Here is an 18,720-nt window from a genome sequence, read left to right on the forward strand (position 1 = left end):
GAGCACTGGGGGGGCAGGGGTCACAAGACCCCAGCCAGGTGCCTGTCCAGGCTCCTCTTGAAGATCCCCAGGGAAGGGGAGAGCACCCCCTCTCCGGGGGCCTGTTCCAGGCTCCGGCCACCCGTACCGTGAAGTCGTTCTTCCTAATATCCAACCTCAACCTGTCCTCCCGCAGCTTGTGGCCCTTGTTCCTGGTGACTGCAGGGGGGCCCTGGGGAACAGACTGTCCCCGAGTCCCTGCTGCTGGCCCCTGAGAAGGTAGCAGCCACGAGATCCCCCCTCACGGGGCAGCGCCTGTGTCAAGCCGGGCCCCGCTCCTGGCCCATGACAGGAGAGACGATGGCTTCTGCCACCCCTACATCCCGGGCAGCTGTTTCTCTCCAAAGCAGGAGGGGACTGGTGTACAGGTGATAATTAGCCTTGCATTTCAATTCTCTTCTCCACAGGTCACTATTTCTCTCTGTCTCTTCTCTCCCAATGTGAAACCCTAATATAAGCTCTCAGAGCTCCCCCTTTCTCTCTCTGAGTGCTGTATCTGGCCATAAGGCCCCGAACACTGTGCAATAAGGTTGTATCTGTGCTTATAATGTGGTAAAAATGTCTTGTTTTCAGATCTTGCCACCAATTGCTTAATTATCTGCAATTACCCATTGACACTATCACTACATCCCCTCGGATCTGGAGGTCTCCGCAGTTTTTACTGCAGCAAAATCCTCCTGCTGTGGAGGAAAACTGTCCTGGGTCCTGCCCTCGGTGCCCCCATTCCCGGGGTGGATTCTCCCTCCCCTCCGCCCTCCTCAGTGTCTCCCCTCCTTCCTCCAGGGCCAGGAGACTCAAGGCCATCCTACACGTGTATGTTTAACTGGGCTGGTTCATCGGAGGGCGAAGAGCTCAGAGAAGAGCAGAGCTCCGGGATGGGATGAGCCAGCTGCTGCTCCTCTCTGCAGGATTAGCACTGCATGGACCCACACGCAGCCCGGCCTGTTCAACATGGCCTCATTTCTCACGTCACCGTGTCCGTGCCTCATTTGCAGCCATTGCTTCTTGTCACAAGCGTGAAGAGCTGCCTGACTGTGTCCGAGCCCAGGTCCGTGTAGCCCAGGTCCTGCCTCTCCCCCGGTAGAGAGCGGATGGTGAGGGGAAGAGCACTGAAGCAAGGCCTCTCCATCCTGCTCCATCCCCTGCCCCGTGCCCTGCACGTGCACCTTTCCCAGCTCATTGAAAGAGCGGGTTGATTTCTCCCCAAGAACGTTCTCAGACAGGGCCGCAAGTCTCCTCCTCATCGGGGCTTTGATCACCTGAGCAGATTGTGCTCATAACGTCTCTAAATCCCAAGGGTTTTCTTCTAACCTCAAACCATCCTGTGGCTCGTTTCTGCTCTGTCACCAGCTCTTGAACCAGCTCAAAGCAGCTGTGACACCAACTGTATCTTCTACCACTGCCAACCCACAAGCACAAAGGATTCTCAAGGACGAGATGGGAGCGGGTGTTTCCCTGGCCGTGCAGGAGGCCAAGGATGGAGCTAGGGAAGGGACACAGGAGAACCGGCTCGGTCCCTTGGTTTTCTATTTGTGGTGGGCTCGCTGCTTTTGCTCGACAAGCCCAGCTTGCAGAAAGACACTTCGGATTGGTGGAACATTTCCACCAATTAGGCAGCAGCTAGATGGGGCTTGCCCCGCCCCTGCTCGGAGGGGAGGAACACTTGGACCTGATTGAAGACTGCACTTCGCAGGTCTGGCAGACGTCAGAGGCGGAGCCTCCAGTGCAAATAAAAATCCAGCGTGCTCAGCAAATTTGGCAGACTGGTGAGGGACGGTGAGGAGGGAGGAGCTCTGGAGAAGACCATCACCAGGACCCTGCCTGAGCCTTGACGGTGGCTTGAGGCTGCAAACCCGGCAAGCAGATGGGTAGGCAGTGCACAGGTCAGCGCACTGAGAGCTGAACCTGGGAGCAGGTCAAGGCTGCTTGGGTGCCACAAGGTACACAGGTCAGCGCATAGAGTCAGCCCTGGGAGCAGCTTGAGATTGCTCAAGTTAGCCCCAGCTCTAGGCCAGATAACCTATGTAGCAAAACCCTAAGTTTTTCTTCTTTGTTTTTCCTTTTAAAATGCATTCCCTCCCCTTCCCCAACCACTTCTGACTTTTTCCCCCTCTCTCTATTCCCTATAGATAAGTATAAGTGAGCTAAGACATAGGATAAGCTTCAGTATTTTATTCTGGTGGCAAGTTGTATTTATTTGTTTTTTCTCCTTCTTTATATTTATATTGTATAATTATTTTGTTTATATTGATTTTTACTGCTCCATATTACTGTTTTACTGGTACTATATGATTTAGGCCTACATGTGTAAGTTAGCATAAGTCATGTCAAGTTTCCATTTTGTTTGTCAAGTCTCCATCTTGTTCCCCATGCCCCATTGCGTAACCTATGACTCACACCTACCTCTCCTATGTAACTTGGTTCCTGAAGGAATGGGGATGAATGAAGGTGCTTGAGAGACAATAGCAGTAGGTCTAAAAATAGCTCTCTCTGAATGACCGAACTGTCACAGGCCAGCTGGGCGCTGTGAGTATATCAATTTAGCCACTCAGCTGTTTGGTTCGGGATCGAGGCGGCAGAGTTGGGAGTAAAACAATGGCAAATTTATTATAGCTTACACACACAACAGTGAACATAAAGATAAATGCAATAAGCAGATAATGCAATATTAAAGAGCTAATAATAAATAATAACAGATAATAACAACAGATAAAGAGAACAATCTGTCACAGGCCAGCTAGGCACTGCGAGAATACCAGCCCCTGGGCTGTTTAAAACAACAGATAGACAGACATGGGTTGGCAACTTATCGGCAGTCCCTCAATGCCAGGTGCACGCCAGCTGACTCCAGCAAAGTCAGGCATCCCCAATCAAGGAAAGCTACATGTCCCTGCAAGCTGATGTTGGCGACCGGCATGGACAGCTAGAGACCCTCTGGGTAAAAATTCGTGGGGAATATGGCACAGGGGACACAACGGTGGGAGTCTACTACAGACCTCCCACTCAAAGTCCTGAGCTTGACCAGGAGTTCGCCCGGGAACTGACTGAGGCCGCTTGCTCCAGGACCTTGGTTGTCATGGGTGACTTCAATTACCCGGACATCTCGTGGGAAGATCACTCAGCTAAATCTGAGCGGGCGCAAAGCTTTCTCTCGTGCGTGGATGACCTCTACCTGACTCAAGAAGTCTATGGGCCAACGAGAGGCAAAGCGCTGCTCGACCTGGTACTGGCTACGGGGGACGACCTAATCGGTGACCTAGTGATTGATGGGAAGCTGGGTGACAGCGACCACGAGCTGATCACCTTCACCATCCGCCGTAAAGCTGGCAAGTCAGTCAGCAACACAGAAGTCCTTGACTTCAGAAAAGCCGACTTTGACAAGCTCAAGAGGCTTGTCGGTCAGGCCCTCAGGGACCACGACCCCAGGGAGATGGGAGTTCAAGAAGAGTGGTTGCTTCTCAAGGAAGCGATCCTCAGTGCACAAGCTAAATCTATCCCAACACGGAGGAAAGGCAGCAAGAAGGCACAGCAGCCCCCCTGGCTCTCCAGGGACCTAGCGGACCTCCTGCAGCTAAAAAGGAAAGCCTACAAAGGATGGAGGACGGGATTCACCTCCAAGGAGGATTATTCTGCACTGGTCTGGTCCTGCAGGGAGCAAACCAGGAAAGCCAAGGCTGCAACTGAACTCCAACTAGCTTCAGGCATCAAGGACAACAAAAAGTCCTTTTTCAGATATGTGGGGAGCCGGAGGAAAAGCAAGGGCAACGTTGGACCCCTGCTAAACCAGATGGGGCAACTGACAACTGACGCCCAGGAAAAAGCCAACCTATTAAATAGGTACTTTGTGTCAGTCTTTCATCAGTCACACGGGACGCCCATGCCTGCTATGGGACAGGGAGGTCCGGGTGAGGGGGATCCCCTACCCTCCATAAATGCTGACCGCGTGAAGGAACATCTTGAGAAGCTGGATACCTTCAAGTCAGCCGGCCCTGACAACCTGCACCCCAGGGCACTCAAGGAGCTGGCGAGCGTCATAGCCCAGCCCCTGGCACGGGTCTTCGAGAGCTCCTGGCGCTCTGGTGTAGTGCCCGAAGACTGGAAGAAGGCCAATGTGGTGCCGATCTTCAAGAAAGGGAGGAGAGTGGATCCGGCTAACTACAGGCCCATTAGCCTGACTTCTATCCTGGGGAAGATCTTAGAAAAGTTTATTAAGGAGGCCATCCTTGATGGACTGGCCCAGGCTAACATCCTAAGGGATAGCCAGCACGGGTTTGTTGCGGGTAGGTCTTGTTTGACCAATCTCATTTCCTTCTATGACCAGGTGACCTATCACCTGGACAAGGGAGAAGAGATTGATGTCATGAAAGACATCCCTGAAAGTGGCATGTGAATGCCGTAATTCAGCACGGGACTCCTCGACCACGTCTCTCACATTGCACGTGGTGTTGCTGAGGGGTTCGTGACCCCTTGCGGAGCTGTTCCCAAAGACACAGTCGCTGTCTGTCTCAAAATTTATTCAGCATGCTGGGCACCCTGAGCGAACTCAGAGGCCCCGAATAAAATGGTTAGAGGCGATTTATAGTCTACAGACGAGATGCGCACGCAGGTGGGGATTTTCCACTGTGAAGGAAAACAAGGTGTTAGGTCAGTGCGGGAAAACTCTTAATTGTTTCAAAACTGGGTTTTGGCTGCGTGTTAACTAATGGAGGGGGGGTTGTATCTCTGCTTCATACTTCAAGGCGACGAGGCCTGTGTCTTACCAGCCTGTCCTTGAAGCACTGAGTCTGCTATAGGAGTTTAACTGTTAGTAAAATTTCTACAGGGGCACCTGGGGCTGATGCGGGAGGCTGGGAGGTCCCCCTGCTCCCCCGCCGCCCTGGGGTCTGGTTACAACAGCCAGGGGGTGAAATAGGGAAATGCCCCCAGGTCCCCCCTTGCAGCCGGTGGGTGACACCGCTTGTGCGGGGATGGTCATGGCGGGGTGAGGGGGGGCACAGCCCCTGTCCTTTGGTGTCCTTTGGTGCAGGTCCCCCGCCTCCAGCTATTGCACTCCAGCCCACTGCAGCCCGGGGGGGCAGAGCTGAGCCCAGCCTGGTTCTCGCTTGTGTAAACGGGCTCTGGGCTGAACTGGATTCCCCTGGGTTTAAGGCGGGGGCGGGGGGGGGGGGTTTGCAGGCTGATGCTCCCTGTGGGGGGGTACTGGGGGTCTTCCTGCCCCTCCCCCAAACATTCACCCCTGCCAAATACTTTCCCCAGACCTGCTAGGTTCGCTTCATCGAGAACAAAGACAAAAATTAGGACAATGTACTTGTCCCCAAGAAGGACTTTGAGTAAGAGCAAAGGGAGGCTAGAGGCAGAGTTGATCCCGTTGTCCCTGCTCCTTCCTCGTCCGTCTTCCCTCTCAGTCCGGCACGGTCTCCTCGGTCTCAGTCTCCAGCTGAACGCTGCCTTGCAAGTGGCTGCAAAGCCCCAGCCCGCGGCCCGTGTTGTGCCGTGCTCCCGGCTGCGCAGCGGAGCCGCGTGCTCCCTAGGGCCGGCCCGTGCGTGGGGAGCACCTGCGGGCAGGGCCCACGCACCATTTCTACGGGCCGCGACAGGCTTGGCTGCATCCAGAACAGCCCTTCTGAGTAAAGATCCTGGTGACGGTAGGACAGGATTCCTCAGCTGCGTCGTCATGAAACCTTGTCTGCTTCTTGCCTCTCTTCTTTGTAGTCATGGCAAAGTCCCCGCGCCTTCTGCGACAAGGCATGCGTCCCCCACACAGGAGAACTAACCTTGGGCCAAATGCAACCCTCTACCATGACGTCAGAGAAAGATACCGTTGCGCGTGGCAACCAGATAAGTAAGGCCTGAAATAAGTTAGCTCACCCAAAACTGGAAGATCAGACTAATGTGCCGCGCTCGCCTTCTTGTGACCGAACAGGCTCAGTACCACACAAACGAAAAGAAGCCCCCACCCCCCTCCGGTCCTGACGGGAGGGAAAAGCCTGCATTGAAACCTGAGCAGACAAAGAGGAATCCGTTTGTAATCACGATTGGCTGACACAGAGTAAAACCAGATAAGAAAAGTTATAAACGCTCTCCCCGTCCTCTGTTCGGGGAGACCGCCATTCACCGGTCACTCGAGCCGGACGTGCAGTCACCCCCGGGCTGATCACCCGTCGTCTCCCGCCGACGCGCCCCAGGCGTAACAACCACCCCGGACCCGGACCGAGTAAATCAGCTTGCAAGCTGCCGAGCCGCTACCGGGAACAAAGTGTAACTTGTAATTCCTGCCTTCCAGTCACCGTCATTAAGGGACGCAAGTCAATAAATCTCTTTTTTATAACCCCGTACGTCTCGTGCCTTCCTCATCCCATAAATCCAGATCTGTCACGAACCGGAGGGCGCTGCATAGCTCGTCTCAGCGCGGGACACCTTTAGCTTCTTTTACTTCCCCTGGTTTTACCTCCTCACGTTTCTGGCCGCCCGATTTGCGTTTCTAGCCAGCCACGGCGTGAGTGAGTGCGAGAGAGAAAGAAGCGTCCTTTCCCCCCAGGCACTAGCCCTCTCCCTCTTCCAGGTCTTCTCTGTGCGAGGTTTCAACCACCAGGCCGGACTCGTCGCTCACTTCCGGGGCTGAGAAGACAGTGACGGAGGCGGAGCGGGGGCGTGGGACGGGGGGATCCACTGCCTGCGCCCAGCCCCCAGCCCCGAGCCAGGCCTCCCCTCCACCACCGGCGCGGCCAGTATGGGCTAGGGCCCTGGCCAGCACGAGGGGGCCCAGACCACCAGCCCCAGGCTCAGGCAGACAGCCCGCACGCCGCGGTGTCGCCTCTCTCGCCGAGCCCCTGGCCGGCGACCCCTTGGCCTGCTGGGCAACCCGCAGCCCGACGTGGCCGCGGCTGCCCGGGAATACCTGCCCTGTCCCCCGACCGGGGCCAAGCGCATGGTGTTCAGCGTGACACCCACCGCATCTGCTTGGGTCCTGGTGTGGGGGAGCAGCTGGTGCTCCTCAGGGTGATCCTCCCGCGGCCGCGGTCCCCACGCGCCAGGCGTGGACGGCGCGGACGCGGCCTCCTCGCGCCGTCTGTGTCACGGGTTTTGTCTGTCAGCAGCTGATGGTGAAGTTTCCCACAAACCCCTGCGCCTGGCGCCGTGAAAGTTGGCAGCCGTCGTGGGCTCCTCAGGAGCTCGCGCTCCTGCAAGTTTCATCAAGGTCAGATAAGAAATGCCACAGTTATAGCCTGCTTCGACCTTCCCCATTCTAGCCTACGGGGAAGTCCAAGTAGCTCGAATATTCGACCGAGCTTCGACCTCGAGTCCAAGCCGACCCGCCTCAACCCGAAGCGGACGGCAAATCGAAGTGGGACCCGGTTTAATACTCGACATGGCTGTTGAATCGAATATTACCCGCTCGGCACAGCCCTACTGTATATGTAGTTAATAATAAAACCAATCATTACTATGAATACTATCTACAACTGCAACATTACGTGAGTAGTCCAACACAGTGAGTGATCCCACTTACAGCAAACTTCATCAATAATTACATTCCCAGCTTATAACCTTTAAAACAGTTTCCCTAGGATATACAGCCCACTCCCCTTGCAACAAAGGGCAAGACCCTTGTGGCTATGATCTGCTGCTAGACGGTGCGGATGAGGCTCGTCTCATTCCTGAGGCTCTGAACTCCCAAAACCTCCAGTCTGGTGATGCGAGCAAATGGCTTCCTCTTACCTCTCCTGGAAATAAGCTGCCTGCCTACGCTGCGAGGTCAAGTGTCTCCTCACACCTCCTTGAGTTTTGTGCTTATTCAGTCATTCCTCCTCTGCACCCATCGCCCCTCCTGACGCTCACAGTCCAGTCCAGGGGTCCCCATTCCAGCAGGTCCTCGGTTCCTGCAGCCCCGAGCCTTCCTGCTCCGACCCGCTGGCAGGGCTCTCCCCTGGCAGGTCTTCCTGGCTCCCAAACAGCTTACCAGCTGCGGCTGACCCTTCCCTTTCCCACTTCCCCCGGGGCACTGGTGTCCTTGAACCTGCACTGCTCCATACCCGGTGGGGAGTTCAGCTCCTCGTGGGGCAACGGAGGCTCTCCCTTGTCCGCAGATTCAGCTCCTGGAGCAAGCTTCAGTCCCCGTTCCAGGGGCAGGAGGGCTGCACCTCTGTCCTCTCTCTCTCCATGCTGGAACTGGATACTCCTGTGGCAGAATACCAACTCTGTCTCTCTCCAAACTCTGCCGTGTGACAATTTGGTTGTAGGAGTCACTGCAAAGGGCAGACACCTCTGCCCCATCTCTTCAGGTCACCCTGAGTTGTAGATACAGCCCTGAGGGATGGGGGAAACCCGCTCCCTCTGCCTACGTGACTGCTGAGGACAATATGGAGCTTAAGCCCCCCACCCAGGTACGTGATGCCAATGCCAACATGACTGGGAGGGGGCTAAAGAGCCTGACAATCTACCCGGCAACCTGTGATGCATTGCAAATTGGTTGGCTGGCAGCCCACAGCTGTTGGCCTTCATGAGACCAAAGAAAAGAGGCCATAAGGGCTATCTAGGTGATGGACTGCCCACGAGGAGGGGCAGTAGCCATGATGAAAACTCACAGAGAGAGGCTGGACCATCTGAAACTCGCTCTCTCTCGAAACTCATGATCAATGAACGGCCTGCCTCCAGAGGGAATCTCCCCCGTCTCTGGATGATACTCGTGAGTAAGCTACCTGAGCTCTAACTAGATGTATACCTTGCAGTAACTCAGGTGTGTGATCAAAGGTTACCGTGACATTTTTTGTTCTATGGTATGTCTCTGGCATTGCTCTACCCTGTACCCTGCCCCACCCCTCATCCATCTGCTCCGTCCCCCAGCACCACAGTTCCCCTCACTCTCAAGGTCAGCTTCCAGTTGGGGGATGGGGTGGGGCAGGGCCGGAGGGCCTTGGTGCTTCTGCTCCCGCTCCTGGGTCCTGCCCCCGGCTCCTCCTGGGTCCTGCTGCTGCTTGCCCCTTGTCATCTTTCACAGGACAGGCAGCCAGGGAAAATAATCATTTCTTACATTTTTTAGAGGGCCCGCAGGCCGGGTAGAATGGCCTAGTGATTTTTTTCCAGTTCCAAGACGGCACAGCCCCTAGCCAAAAGCACTTGTGGGGAAAGGGAATCCACCCTCCCCTCTGCCCTCCTTGGAGTCTCCCCTCCTTGCTCCAGGGCCAGGAGACTCAAAGCCGACACACACACGAACAGACAACCGAGATGTTTCGTTGGAGGCAGAAGAGCTCCGAGCAGCGCGCAGCTCCAGGGTGGGAGGAACCAGCTGCTGCTCCTCTCTGCAGGATTAGTGCTGCACGGACTCACACACAGCCTGGCCTCTTCACCGGTGCCTCATTTCTCACGTCAACGTGTCCGTGACTCATCTGCAGCCCACTGCTTCTTGTCACAAGCATGCAAGAGCTGCCAGCCTGTGTCCGAGCCCAGGTCCGTGTAGCCCAGGTCCTGCCTGTCACTGTGGCGTTGGTTGGCCGCTAAGGGGAAAAGTGCTCAAGTGCAGCCTGTCCGTGCTGCTCCATCCCCTGCCCCGTGCCCTGCACGTGCACCTTTCCCAGCTCATTGAAAGAGCATGGTGGTTTCTCCCCGAGGACGTTTTTAGACAGGGCCGCAAGTCTCCTCCTCATCGGGGTCTTTGATCCGCTAAGCAGATTGTGCTCATAACGTCTCTAAATGCCAGGGGTTTTCTCCTGATCTCAAATCATCCTGTGGCTCGTTTCTGCTCCACCATCACTTGTTCAACCAGCTCAAAGCAGCTCTGACACCAACTGGTTTTCCTGCCGCTCCCAACCCACTACCACGAATTACTATCACAGCAGAGACGGGACAGGATGCATCTCTGGTTATGCAGGAAGCCGAGCGTGGAGCCAGGGAAGGGACGCGGGAGATCTGGCTCAGTCCCTTGGTTTTGTATTGCTGCCGTATAAGATGTGCATGGCCCATTGCCCACGGTCTGAGGGGTCTCTCCTTGGGCGCAGAGAGATGAGATGTGAGGGAACAGGAGACGATGGCGCAGATGTACAGCGGCTCGGGACGGATGCACAGAGCTGGATGGGCCAGTGCCCTGCACGATACCCAGGACGCCTGCACTCCCAGCGTGGTCACCACCCTCTCCCTGAGGGGCTGGATGAGGGTGCTCAGGCATGGCCAGGAGCACACGTGGTGCTTTGCACGGCAGAGACAGGACCAGGCAAAGGAGATGCACAGGGATGTGACTGCTCAAGGGAAAGTTTATTACCACCATGGTGTGCACAGATGAGAGGGAAACAGAGAGCGAGGGAGTCACCCACCACGCAGAGAAGGGGCAGAGGAGAAGGTGAGGGATGCAGGAGTTCACATGAGGATGCACCGGGAGAGGGGACACAGCCCCTCGGAGGAGCACAAGGGCCCAGCGCGCTCACTCCTGGCCGTCCTGAGCGGGGACAAGTTGCTCCGCTACAGCGCGAGCTTGCAGACGAAGGCGTTTCTGTCGTAGCACGAGTCCTTGTCCCAGGTCATGTAACCTAGGAGGAAAAGCGGGAGGGAGCCTTGGGCTGGGGCAGGCTGGGCCATCCCTGCCCCCATGAAGCCCACTCCCTCTCGTGGTCCATGCCCCTTGGGACACCCCCACTGTTTCCTTGAGGTCCAGCAGAAGAGGCTGGGAAGAGCCCCCAGGACGGCTGGGGCGGGAATGATGCCTCGCCCCCGGGAGATGCTGTCGGGGCTCTGGGTGGAGGGGGAGATACCTGCTCTGCGTCCGGCAGCTTCCACCTTCCCCGGCCCCTGTAACCTCCGTCCCCAAACAGCCCGAGGGCAGAGGAGGGAGCACAGGCCTTGCGAGGCACCCCTCGGCCTCCTGCTCTCTGGGCCTGCTTGGCCCACCTCCCACCCTGGGGCAGGCAGGCTCAGCTCCCCATCAGAGGGGACCGCCCTGCCCCGGGAGCTAGCGCTGGCAGCTGCTGCAGCTGGGCACCGCGCTCCTGCCCCGGGACCTGAGCGCCAGCTCCCAGAGACCCCGAGGGAGCCGGGCAGGGGCTGCCCCACAGCGCTGGGACCAGCTCAGGGCCAGGATCACAGGAGCGCAGGCTGCCTCCCTCATCCGGAGGGATTTCTGTGGCTCTGAGCCGCCTGCTCACCTGAGTCGTCTTCCAGGGCTGCGCAGTTCTCCCCCTTCCAAGAGTAATGTCTCCTGTACTTGTGCCAGGCCTCATGGACGGCGGGGGAGCCATCGACCCACACCCAGCTGTCGCCCTGCAGACGCAGGAAGAGGACAACAGAGACAGGAGTCATGCACAGACTCAGGCTCGACGCCTCCCTACGGACCCCGCCAAGGGCAATGAGACCTGCGCTCTGGGCCGCTGGCCCGGCTGCACGGAGCAACAGGCATTTCGGGGCAGGGGCAGCATGGACCAGGCAGGAGGACTTCCCACTGGAGCTGGGGTCAGCGCAGCGCACAGAGAGGGGCCCTGCTGAGCGGGTGCCATCCCCAGGCATCAGAAGGACGTGCAGGAGGCAGCGTGCGGGTCCACTCGTACCAGGCTGGCGAGCACACGGGGGAGCTGGGCCAGGCTGTGGTTATGTATCGTGGGGGACCTCAAGTGCCCAGACATCTGCTGGGAGGGTCAGTCAGCCAGGTCTGACCGCTCACGGAGGTTCGTAGCCTGCGTACAGGACCTCCACCTAACCCAGGAGGTGCACAGTCCCGTCAGAGGAAATGCCCGTCCGGACCCGGTCCGTGCCACAGGCGATGACCTGGTGAGGGGTCTGTGGGCACTCAGCTACCTAGGCGTTAGTGACCATCATCTGCTGGAGTTTACTATCCGGCGCCGGGTGGCGAAAGCAAGCAGCAAGGCAAAAGTCCTTGGCTTCAGCAGGGCCGGCTTCAATGCGCTAAGGAGATCAGTCAGAGAGGCACTGGGGACTCGGAGCCTCGATGCGACGGGAGTGCAGGACGGGCGGTTGTTCCCCAAGGAGACGATCCTCCGAGCTCAGAGGGAGTCAGTCCCAATGCAAACCAAAGGGGACAAGGGTGATAAAAAGCCCCCTTGGCTCAGTAAAGGCATCCCGGAGGGCCTGAGGGCAAAGAAGGAGGCGTACAAACAGTGGAGGCAAGGGGCTATCACCCAGGAGGATTACACCCCCGTTGCTCGTGATAGCAGGGGGTGGTTAGGAAGGCCAAGGCAGAGATGGAGCTAGGGCTGGCGACCAGAATTAGGGATAGCGAAAAGTCCTTTTTCAAATACATAGGGAGTAAGAAGAAGGCGCCAGGTAACGTGGGGCCCCTGCAGGACAGGCTCGGCCATCTGGTGATTGCAGCAAAGGAAAAAGCTGACCTCTTCCACGAGTTCTCTGCCTCCATATTTCTGAGCGGGGACCGGGACAAATCCCCGCTAGGATTACGGACAGGCTCAGGGGCCGCGACGCCATGCCTAGGGTCAGGGACAGTCTAGTTAGGGAACTCGTGCGGGGGTTGGATGTGTTTAAATCAGTAGGTCTTCATCTGAGGGCGCTGAGGGACCTGGCGGGGGTCATTGCGGGTCCCCTGGCACGGCTCTGTGAGTGCTCATGGTGCTCTGGCCAGGTCCCAGAGGACTGGAGAAGGGCCAGCGTGGTCCCCATTTACAAGAAGGGGAGAAAGGAGGATCCTGGCAATCGTAGGCCCGCTAGTCTCACCTCAGTCCTTGGGAAGAGCTTGGAGAACATTATCCAGGAGCACATCTGTGACTTTGGGTGAGTGAGATAACAAGAAACAAATCTTCTTGCTAGATGGACACCTTGCTGGGGTCGTTTGACCCCCGTACTCTTTCCTGCCATGGCAGGGGGTCGGACTCGATGATCTGCTTGGTCTCTTCAGACCCTAGAAACTATGAAACTACGAAACTATGAGGCAATGCTCGGAGGCAATCAACACGGGTTCATTGCAGCCAGATCCTGCCTGACCAACCTTGTTTCCTTTTATGACCAGGTCACCAAGTCCTTGGATGCGGGCATGGAGGTGAATGCTGTCTACATGCACTTCAAAAAGGCCTTTGACACTGTTTCTCACCCCAAACTCATAAAACAACTAGGCAACTGTGACATTAGTGCCTACACGGTCAGATGGGTGGCAAATTGGCTGGAAGGCCGCACCCAGAGAGGGGTGGTGGACAGGTCATTTTTGACCCGGAGGGACGTGGGCAGTGGGGTCCCCCAGGGCTCGGTCCTCGGGCGCGCACTGTTCAACATCTTCATCAGCGACTTGGAGGTGGGCGTGGAAAGCAGCTGTCCAAATTAGCTGATGACATGAAGATGTGGGGCGAGGTGGGCATGCTGGAGGCAGCATCCAGCTAGATCTAGACAGGTCACAGAGGTGGGTGGATGGGAATAGGATGGAGTTCAATGCAGACAAGTGCAAGGAGCTGCATCTAGGGGTAAGGAACCAGCAGCACACCTATAGGTTGGGGAATACCCTTCTCACCAACATGGTGGCTGAAAGGGATCTTGGAGTCGTTGTTGACTCCAGGATGGACGTGAGCCGCCAATGCGAGGAAGCTGTCAGGAAGGCCAGCCGGACCTTGGCGTGCATCCACAGATGCATCTCGAGCAGGTCCAGGGAGGTGATCCTCCCCCGCTGTGCGGCACTGGTCAGGCCGCAGCTGGAGGACTGCGTCCAGGTCTGGGCGCCGCACTGCAGGAGGGATGTGGGCAGCATGGAGAGGGGCCAGAGGAGGCCACTCGCATGGTCGGGGCAGCGGGGCAGGCCCTATGAGGAGAGGCAACGGGACCCGAACCTGTTCAGCCTCCACAAGAGAAGACTGAGGGGGGATCTGGGGGCCATCTATAAACTCACCAGGGGGAACCAGTGGAAAATAAGTGAGGCTCTGTTCCCCGGGCACCTCCTGGGAGAACAAGGAACAACGGCCACAGATTGACTGGGAGCAGGTTCAGGCTTGATATCAGGAGGCATTAATTTACGGTTAGGGCTGCCAGGCCCTGGGATGGGCTCCCGAGGGAGGCGGTGCTCTCCCCTCGCTTGGGGGTCTTCAAGAGGAGGTTGGATAGATATCTGGCTGGGGTGTTGCGGTCCCAGCACTTGTTCCTGCCCAGGCAGGGGTCGGACCAGATGATCTGTGCAGGTCCCTTCTCACCCTAGAAACCAGGAAATCACGAAACCCCCGGACTGCGATGAGCACAGACGCGGGGTCTGGGAGAGCGCGGTGCACACTCACCCGTCCGGCGATGTGGAGTCCGATCCAGACTTCATCATCATAGCCGTGAGCGCGGGCGATGACGTCGGCGATGACTCTCTGCTCCTCTGGACTGTGGATAGAGGCGAGGTGGGACTTTGCACCGAAGCTCTGGCACTGTTCCTGCGGTGAGGACGAGGCTGGTTACCTCCTCTGCACCGAGCGGCACGAGGTGCCCGGCATCAGCCTGCAGCCCTGCTTCGCCGCGGAGCCGCCGGGGCTGGAGGGGACGGAGCCCCTCCTTGTCCCTGCCTCAGCCCCCGTGCGCCTTCCCCTTGCACACGGCCCGCGCGACAGCAAAGACCTTGCGGGAAACCTGCTCCCCGTCTGCAGCACTGAGCGTGGCCCGACCTCGCGGGGACTCTGTTCCTTCCCCGGGCTGAAGCCCCACCTGGGCCTGAGCCGCAACCCCGCGCCCCGCCGACCAGCGTCTCGTTCTCTCTCGGTTCTCCCTGAGCACCCTGGGGCTGGGCAGGGAGGACGGGATGTGGCCCCGCGTGGGGATGCGCCGGGCCCTGGGGAAGGCAGCGCAGGGGCCAGGGAGACTAAATGGAGGGGCAGAAGGCGTTTGCCTTGGCCCTCTCCAGGCCCCTTTGCTCCATCACCATTGTGCAAAGAAGAGACAAAGGTGATTCAGGCCCCTTTTGTCTGGTAACCGCCCCCAGCTGACCTGGCAGAGGCACAAGGGGCTCCTCCATCCTCCGCAGGCAGCCCCACGCCCCGCTGGGGGAGCAAGCAGCAGCCCACACGGTGCTGGTGCAGGGTCCCGGGGCGCAGCCCACGCCTCCCGCAGCCCGGCACTCTGCAGCCCTGCCCCAGGCCTCGAGAAGAGCCGCTCACCTCCGCGTGTCTCCAGGCCATCCTCCGTGGGAAGTATCCGTAGCAGTTGCCGTTGTGGGGTGTCCAGCCTGCAGGACAGCCCGCGGCTTGGGCCCCTGCCCAGACAGGGGGTGACGGGGCGGGGAGACACAGAGAGGACACCGGGGTTAGGGGCTGTTTCTCGGGGAGCCCGGGCGCTTTGGGCGAACGATTGCTGGGACCTGAGCTCTGCTTCCTGGGGTGGACACGCCACACCCCTGGGTCCCGCTGGCCTCTGGGCCCAAGGACTGGGCCGGGCGGGAGAGGGGGAGCAGGGGACCCCACGGAGGTGGGGGCTGGGGACGGGGATGAGCAGGAGCAGGGGAGACGGCTCCTGGAGAAAAGGGCAGGGCAGGAGGAGAGACGGTGCCCGGGGAGGGTGGGGGCCCCACGCAGCAGCGATGCACAGAGCAGGCCTCGCCCCCCCGGCGCAGCCGTGACCCGCGCTGCACCCCCCCCGCCTGAGCGGGGCAAGCCGCGGTGCAGCAGCAGCGCAGCGTGTGTCTGCCCCCCGTCCCTGGCCGACTGGGGCTGGGGGAGCTGCCCCGGGGCGGAGGTGGCTGGGGCTCCGGGCTGCATGGCAGAGGTACCGGGGCAGAGACACGTGTGCCCACCCCTGCGCAGCGAGCCCGGGTCAGACGGACCCACGGCTCGGGGGTGGCCGGGACTCACGTGCCAGCGAGGGGCCCAGCATCAGGCAGCCGAGGAGGCAGAGGCTGGCGCAGGCGACCGGTCCCATCTCCCCTCGTGCCTGCGGAGGAAGCGCGAGGGTGATGGGGATGTGCCGTGGAGCCGGGCGCAGGCGGCGAGAGGGGCGCGCCGGGCGGGCAGGGACTCACCCGTGTGTGTCTGTGCGGCTGGTCCGGGGCAGAGCGGAGCGGGGCTCGGTCTGTGCGGGACGTGGGCCGCGCCAGCATTTATAGACCCTCTGGGAGCGTCGGGGTGGGGCTGGAGACTCATCGACCAGCTCGTCCCAGCTGGCAAGTGCAGGGTGGAGCGGGCGGGGTGAGCAGCGAGTCTGCGGCCACCTGCCAGCTGGGCAGGCCGCCCGCTGTCCTTTGCCGGCAGAGATCAAAGGCAAAGGTGCGGGGCACAGGGCCCACCCTTCCCGCCCGGAGCCCCGCCAGGCCTTTCCCCGCCGTCTCCTGGGCTGGGCGGCCGCGGCCGGCTTCACCCCCCCCCCGGGTCCCCTCGGGTGGGAGCAGGCCCCTGGGCGTGGCGAGGGGCCAGAAGCTGGTGTCCCGTGGGGAGGAGGCATTGAGTAGTAGGGATGGGATGGGAGCCCCAGGCCTGGCAAGACCCCTTGCAATCCCCCCAGTCTCTTTTGGGGCGTCTTCGTCCTCACCAGGATGTGGGCAGTTGGGAAAGGGTCCAGAGCAGAGCAACACAGGTGAATGGAGAGCTGGGAGACGAGACTGATGAGCACAGGCCGGGCACGCTCAGGACCGGCTTGGTCCTTTCGGATGATGGCCCCTCTGCTTCGGGGCGTGCAGAGACCTCGGCCCAGGGTTTCCACCAAATGTTTGGCTCATGTCATCACTCTGACATCACCTTCCCATTCAGACTGATCTGGATGCTAGAGAAAGGCCGAATCCTGCCTGAAGCAGAAGCTGAGCCTCTAGGCAGAGCCTCCCCTGCCCTGCAGCCATCACGCCTCTCAAGACTAGAGCAGCTTCCACGCCAGGTGTCAGAAGCTCTCGCATCCTGGTGCTGAGGAGCATCTGCCGTGATCACATCCTGAACAAACATTTACTGACCTTGCCCCGCTCCCTGTGGAGCCTTTGATTTCCCCCGGGACACAGCCCCAGCACTTTATGCCTCTTGGTTACTCATCCTTGTTATCAGTGATCTCGGTCTGCAACAAGCATCCTATTCATGCTGCAGCTCATCTTCCCTTTGCATTATCACTGCAGGGTGAACATCAAAAGGGCCGGAGGCTTGAAGGATGTCCCCAGGCTTGAGGACTGATGTCAAGGGTTTGCTCAGCATGAGCCTCAGAGGCAGGAACCCCCAGGCCAAGTCAGGTTGGAAAGGAGGGCTGTGCAAGGACCCTTTTCCATTGCAGATACATTTTTCCTTATTTTCCCTTGTTGTTCCCCAGCGTGCTCGTAGCAGCTGAGGGTCTCCTGCGGCTTCGTTCTCAGGTTGCCCCTTGTTCCCTCGTGGGATGCCTGGGGAGGGCCACCCAGAGGGTTTATGGGGCCTGGGGCAGGCGTGATGCTGGGGGCCACCCCACTGCCCCCTAGACGGACCCATGTGTGTGTGTGCAAAGCTGGAGGACCATGCACGAGCATTCTTGCACACACACACACACCACGTGTGTGAATTCTCACACGCAGCTCCCCTTTCCCTTGCCCTGGAAGTGGCAATAAGTGGGCTTTCCCTGCTTGTTGCGGCAAGGAGGGCCAGGCAGAGAGAATTTACCTTGGAGACAGGTTCCTAAAGCAAAATGACATTAACAATTTGCAAGTGAAACATTTATTCAGCTTCTGCTAAGAAGTTAGGAACTTGAGAACAAAAAGAGAAGAGGAAAGTTTAAGTAAAGTATTTCTGTCTCCCCATCATGAATGCAAAGTCATCGATTACATCATCATTTACTTGCTTTCCAAGTGCACTCTCCACTGAGAGCATGATCAAATCGTTCTGGCTATCCTCCCCGATTGCTAACTGGAGGTAGTTCTTAATAATCTTAAGCTTATTAAAAGTGTGCTCCCCGCATGCGACAGATGCTCAAGCAAATGCATATCTGAGATTTTACACCTTTGCCACAAATCTGGTTGTGAAGCTCAAGTGCAGTGCCCACGGCTGGTGCACAGGTTCAAGTCTTTCCTGATTTTGTAAAACAGGCAAAGTTCTTCTTGCAACTCATCCTTGTTCACATCTTGTGGGTATGTGGTGGACAGGGACTCGGTAAACTTCGCGATTTCTTCATCCTCTGCAGCATCTGGTGGGTCAAGGATGAGTGAGAACAGGCTTGAGAGTTTCCTCGTGGTCTCAGCTAGGCTTTGGAGATCTGAGAGAAGCATATCCATGGCTGTGATTCGACCCTGAATTTCTCTTCAGGGGAAGAGAGAGTGTGTTCAGGATTGGCTGGCTCACCATGGAAATGCTTCATTCTTCGGATTCATCTTTGCGCTCTCTTAAATTTGGCAATGACCTTATCTTCCGTGAGGAGACTTGGGTAGGAATAATCATTCAACCACTGAATTTCTTCCAGGAGGCTCCTGACCTGTTGCACCCCTTCTTCCATGGTCAGCTTGGATCCTTGGACAAACTTGCTTCGGCTATTGATGGACTACAATATCTTGGACCACACTGTAGGCAGAAGACTGAACTCAAAGGATTGCATCCACCCAATGAGACCTGAAACATCAGCCTGGGTTTCTGCTGTCAAGTCCAATTCTTCCTCGATCCAGCATCCCCTTAGGGTTTGTCATGAGGGGGCAGACAGCATCGCTTCTCCAGCTCCATGTAGTTGTTGACATGGAGTGAAGAGGGGTCCTGCAGTTTCCTGAGGCATTTTCCCTCTTGCAGGACTGCCTGAAAATACAGCACACAGCTTCTGTACCTTTCCAAAATGCGTTTGCACTTCAGGGCTCTT

At 58.0% G+C, this 18,720-nt stretch overlaps 1 protein-coding gene across 1 annotated transcript; it reads right to left on the reverse strand.

Annotated features, from left to right (window-relative positions):
• Positions 1-10,491: 10,491 nt before the first annotated feature.
• LOC149865361 (struthiocalcin-1-like) lies at positions 10,492-15,858 on the reverse strand. Its single transcript, XM_090041430.1, has 5 exons — positions 15,792-15,858; positions 15,102-15,196; positions 14,244-14,384; positions 11,172-11,286; positions 10,492-10,559 (listed from the first exon to the last, which is right to left on the reverse strand). The coding sequence occupies exons 1-5, from the start codon at positions 15,856-15,858 to the stop codon at positions 10,492-10,494; spliced, it is 486 nt and encodes a 161-aa protein (XP_089897556.1).
• Positions 15,859-18,720: the final 2,862 nt, after the last annotated feature.

The sequence above is a fragment of the Crocodylus siamensis genome, chromosome 4 (genome assembly GCF_052110815.1).
Source record: "Crocodylus siamensis isolate JL-2025a chromosome 4, ASM5211081v1, whole genome shotgun sequence".
Classification (NCBI taxonomy): Eukaryota; Metazoa; Chordata; order Crocodylia; family Crocodylidae; genus Crocodylus; species Crocodylus siamensis.

What these genes read in the sequence shown, in the direction of transcription:
- LOC149865361 (XM_090041430.1), bottom strand. Translation starts at nt 15,858, where the DNA reads ATGGGACCGGTCGCCTGCGCCAGCCTCTGCCTCCTCGGCTGCCTGATG. An exon ending in GCTGGGCCCCTCGCTGGCAC is followed by an intron (nt 15,197 to 15,791) that starts GTGAGTCCCGGC and finishes CTGTCTGGGCAG; the next exon opens with GGGCCCAAGCCGCGGGCTGT. An exon ending in GACTCCACATCGCCGGACGG is followed by an intron (nt 11,287 to 14,243) that starts GTGAGTGTGCAC and finishes CTGCGTCTGCAG; the next exon opens with GGCGACAGCTGGGTGTGGGT.